The sequence below is a fragment of the Oncorhynchus gorbuscha genome, linkage group LG15 (genome assembly GCF_021184085.1).
Source record: "Oncorhynchus gorbuscha isolate QuinsamMale2020 ecotype Even-year linkage group LG15, OgorEven_v1.0, whole genome shotgun sequence".
Lineage (NCBI taxonomy): Eukaryota > Metazoa > Chordata > Actinopteri > Salmoniformes > Salmonidae > Oncorhynchus > Oncorhynchus gorbuscha.
The window spans coordinates 83505550-83509914 of record NC_060187.1 but is presented as its reverse complement, the minus strand read 5'-3'; the positions used below and the strand labels follow the sequence as shown (position 1 = coordinate 83509914).

General features: G+C 42.3%; 1 protein-coding gene across 3 annotated transcripts; it reads left to right on the top strand.

Annotated features, from left to right (window-relative positions):
* Positions 1–1561: 1561 nt before the first annotated feature.
* LOC123998248 (putative nuclease HARBI1) lies at positions 1562–4083 on the top strand. 3 transcript variants are annotated; one of them, XM_046303294.1, is made up of 7 exons: positions 1562–1697; positions 1788–1849; positions 1932–2024; positions 2112–2153; positions 2222–2395; positions 2475–3163; positions 3445–3533. In XM_046303294.1, the coding sequence occupies exons 1-6, from the start codon at positions 1595–1597 to the stop codon at positions 2532–2534; spliced, it is 534 nt and encodes a 177-aa protein (XP_046159250.1). In that variant the 5' UTR covers positions 1562–1594; the 3' UTR covers positions 2535–3163; positions 3445–3533. The 3 variants fall into 3 exon arrangements, with proteins under 3 accessions (XP_046159250.1, XP_046159251.1, XP_046159249.1); XM_046303295.1 differs by lacking the exons at positions 2475–3163; positions 3445–3533 and having other exon boundaries at positions 1932–2032; positions 2112–2353; XM_046303293.1 differs by lacking the exons at positions 1562–1697; positions 1788–1849; positions 1932–2024; positions 2112–2153; positions 2222–2395 and adding an exon at positions 3651–4083 and having other exon boundaries at positions 2493–3163; positions 3445–3556.
* Positions 4084–4365: the final 282 nt, after the last annotated feature.

Sequence of the window (4365 nt, the reverse complement as noted above, 5' to 3'; positions counted from 1 at the left end):
AATGGTTTTATTCTGGGGAAAGAGAGGCGGACCAAAGCGCAGCGTGGTTATTCTGATTCATGTTTAATTCAAAGATAAACACGAACACAACAAAACAAGAAAACCTAAACCAGGGGCCTGTTGCACAAAAGTAGAATTAAGACATCCGGGATAAATGACTCAGCTGAGCTCAATGAATCCAAAACATGTGCGTCCAGGCTTAATCGGTTGCACAAAGACCAAGCCAGGATGAGCAGACACGGATTCATTAAGCCAGGTGAAACCAATCCTGGATAGGTGCGCGCTCACGGCTCACTCAAATAGACCCCGCCACAGATCACAGATTAACTGATTTACCATGGCAACTAGAGCCGCGTACTTTTCCCCGTCGGAAGCACAAATCCTCATGGAGGCATACGAGGAGGTAAAAGATATAATTAAGAAGAAAGGCAACACCGCCACAGTGATAAAGCAAAGAGAAAAAGCGTGGCAAAGTATTGCAGACCGCCTGAATGGGTAAGTAGTGCACAATTACACACTCACCGCTCCGCTGAAACATCACAATTACAATTCAAATATTTAATTCACATCTCCAAAAACGCAGTTGTACTGTAATTATGAAACGGTTACATTTTTAATTGAAATGCACTGCAGATATGAGTGAAATTGTGTAAAGTAAGTCCATCACACTGTATAAAGCTATGATAAATTATTATTAAAGCCTTACATTATTATTTAATGTTACTACGCTCAGTACGGTTTAATCTTAGCCGTTGTACTCTGCTTCTTATGTTGTCCACCGTTTTTTTTGTGTTTCTCCTGCTTTCATCAATGTAAAGCTGCTTTGACAGAATTAAACAATTGTGAAAAGTGCTATATAAATAAAATTTAATTGAATAAATAGATGAGCTATAATAATAATCACTTTAATTTATATAGCGCCTTTCAAAGGACCCAAGGTCGGTTGCTCACTGCACTGCAAAAATGTCTTTCTTACTTAGTATTTTTGTCTTGTTTTCAGTAAAAAAAAAATATCTAAAAAACATCTTGAATATTTTCTTGAGCAAAATTACCTAGGAAAATAAGCAAAAAAATCTGCCAGTGAAACGAGAACTTTTCTAAAATTAAGTGTTTATGGAAAAAGTAAACTTATTTCAAGAGAATTTTTATTATATTGACAGATTTTTTATTTGCTTGTTTTAAGCACACATTTACTTAAAGTTTATATTTTTTGTCTAAACTATACTTATTTTGCTAGGTCATTTAGCAAATCAAGAAAATACATCTTTATTTTAGTTTTTTTTTGTTGATATTTTTACTGAAAAATACCAAGTAATTTTTTGCAGTGTGACTCCATTAAATGTGTGTGTGTGTGTGTGTGTAGATTAAACATGAACGGGCCAAAACGGACATGGCAGCAGGTCAAAATCAAATACAAGAACATTCTGCAGAATGGTATGGTCCCTGACTAATATTTAACAAAGCACAAGCATATATTGTACCCAGAAGGTGCCTGCTCACACATTGTCTGTACTGTTTTAGCAGTGAAAAGAATACCCACAGACAAGGCACGGGTGGTGGGTCACCAAAGGCTGACCTTACCCCAACAGAGGACATGGCCTTGGAGCTAAATAAAGGCAGGCCCGTCTTAGAGGGGATCCCTGGGGGGAAAGAGACGAGCATAGGTTCCTCCCAAGATGCCACCCGCTTCATTCAAGGTATGTCCTTCCATCTCTACATGGGATACAACCACATTCATATTGAATCAATTTGGACTGTCTGACTTTGGTTTACCTATTGCCTTGCAGTGTCTGGCAGCACTGTGTTCCTGTTAGAGCCACCAGCACAAGCACCAGACGATGCTGATCCAGTGAGTACTCCATCAAAGGCATACTGTAGGCCTGGCATGTCTTGTCTACTAGCTTCAATATGAATCCGATTAAATGTGATAGGGTGAAGGCCCCAGTGCAGCAGCAACAGCACATGATGGAGACGATGATGATGATGAGGAGGAGACCATCTCTCTGGATTCCAGAAGGCATGAGGTATCATGGTAAGACTGTGAAAGTACTATTTACTCTACAATGGTGAGGAGTCCTCATCAAAATCAAAAAATCTAATTTCTTTTACAGGACCCAGATGCTATACAGTGGGAAAACCAGCCTGGCAACATAGTGCGTATTAATAAAAGGACACCACATCCTGCCAAATTCCAGCTGCGCTAATTGTATTGTGTTCACAGAGCTCACAAGCTATCAGAAAGTTGTATGGCAACCACCTCCGGCGCCAAATAGAACTGGCAGACATAGACATTCAGTACAAGAAGAAAAAGATGGAAAATCTTGCACTGGAGTCTGAAATAAAAAAGAGGACAATTAGGAAACTGGACCTTGAAATAAAAAACCTTGAGAGGGAGGTGAGATATGCCTTCAATGTACACTGTATGCTAACTGTAACACAAATGTATTAATCATTATTTGTATTTCCTCCCCCAGCTCCAAGAAGATGACACAGCTCAAAATAAAAACGAGGTATATTCTCGTAAAGTCAAGTGAGCCATGACATATGAGCTCTTATTGTGAGCACACAGGACGGTGGCATCTTTCTAAGGTTTTTTTTATTTTCCCAGCAATCAGTACAACCAAGTCATCGTTATAAGGCATCGCCCTCTTTTGCCCACCCCCCCAGCACCAGGTGTGGCCACTAGCCTATATGAAGGCCCAAAATTGTGTGTTCCTTTCTGCTCTGACAATGGCATGCCCATTCGTGCGAGATGTGGTGGATGAAGAAGCACTTGTGCTGAGGAGAGCCTTCAGGCGAGAAAGGGTCTTCAGGGACCGGTTGGACCCACTGGCCTTCCCTGACGACCATCTATATGAAAGATACAGGTTTTCTGCAGATGGCATCAGGTATCTATGCAGACTACTGGGTCCCAGGATTAAGCACCGCACTGCACGGAGCCATGCACTGAGTGTGGAGCAAATGGTTTGTGTGGCCTTGCGCTTTTTTGCTAGTGGAGCCTTCCTGTACTCAGTGGGGGATGCAGAACAGCTGAACAAGGCCACAATTTGCCGCACAATAAGGAGTGTGTGTCTGGCTATCAAAGCATTAGCAGATGTCTTCATCTCCTTCCCTGGCCACAGAAGACTCTGTGACATCAAAGAGGAGTTCTATAGGTTTGCAGGTAAGAGGATCTACAAATTACAGGACAACTGTTAACACATAGTAGGATACTCATTACTTTGTGTGACAGGTTTCCCCAATGTCACTGGTGCAGTGGACTGCACACACATAAGGATAAAAGACCCCTCAGGTGCCCATGAGGCCGATTTTGTGAATAGGAAATCCTTTCACAGCATTAATGTTCAGGTGAACATAACTTTTTGATATTGTCCATTGACGAACACTCTGCATTGCCAGTGATGTGCATTGATTGGTGTAATATTCCTCATCTTATGATTTCAGATGGTCTGCAATGCTGACTGTGTGATCAGCAATGTTGTGGCAAAATGGCCTGGCTCAGTCCATGACTCCAGAATCTTTCGGGCCTCTGAAATCTATCAGTGCCTATCACAAGGTAAGCCACACAACCCCTATTTATAACCATCATGGCTGTGTCAAGAATATCACTGTGTTTATGAGGTAGTAATGATGAGATTTTGTGTTGACAGGTGAATTCTCTGGTGTGTTGCTGGGAGACAGGGGGTATGGCTGCCAGCCTTTTCTCCTGACACCTTTCACAGACCCCCAGGAAGCACAGCAGGCCTACAACCATGCCCATGCCAGGACCAGGGCCAGAGTTGAAATGACCTTTGGCCTCCTGAAGGCACGCTTTCACTGCCTTCACAAATTAAGGGTCAGCCCTGTAAGGGCATGTGATATTACTGTGGCTTGTGCTGTACTCCACAATGTGGCCTGCCTGAGGAAGGAGAGGGCCCCCAGAGTGCCACCAGCCATGGACTGGGACAATCCGGCAATCTTCCCTGATGACGACAGTGGTCGGCTGCTGAGGGACCAATATGTGTTGAATTATTTTAGTTAGTATGTGTGCTTTCAATTTTGGTTAAATATGTCCTGCGGTGGCAGAGGAATTTGGGTTTTTTGGGTTCGTTTTTTTTACGAATTTGGCCTCTTATGATGTTTGTGCGGTATACTGTGTGTAATACAAGGCTGCAGGGAGGCTACTGCATCCATTCATTTGTCTGTTCAGTTGATGTGTATGGATTTGTCCTGCATTTATTTTAGTGTGCAGACATGCAGGGTGTGTTATATACAGACCTTTGAATGTGTATGTATCATTTTGTATAATATGCTTGGATTCTGTGCTTTCCATCTTGTAGAGTCACTGTGACTTCAGTGTCGAAAGGAGCTGATGGTTTACCTGCT

Bases quoted from the DNA above. Each gene is read 5' to 3' on its own strand.
- LOC123998248 (XM_046303293.1), top strand. From the start codon at position 3,095: ATGTCTTCATCTCCTTCCCTGGCCACAGAAGACTCTGTGACATCAAAG. The intron at 3,164-3,444 runs GTAAGAGGATCT...TTATGATTTCAG, and splicing joins GGAGTTCTATAGGTTTGCAG to ATGGTCTGCAATGCTGACTG. The intron at 3,557-3,650 runs GTAAGCCACACA...TTGTGTTGACAG, and splicing joins CTATCAGTGCCTATCACAAG to GTGAATTCTCTGGTGTGTTG.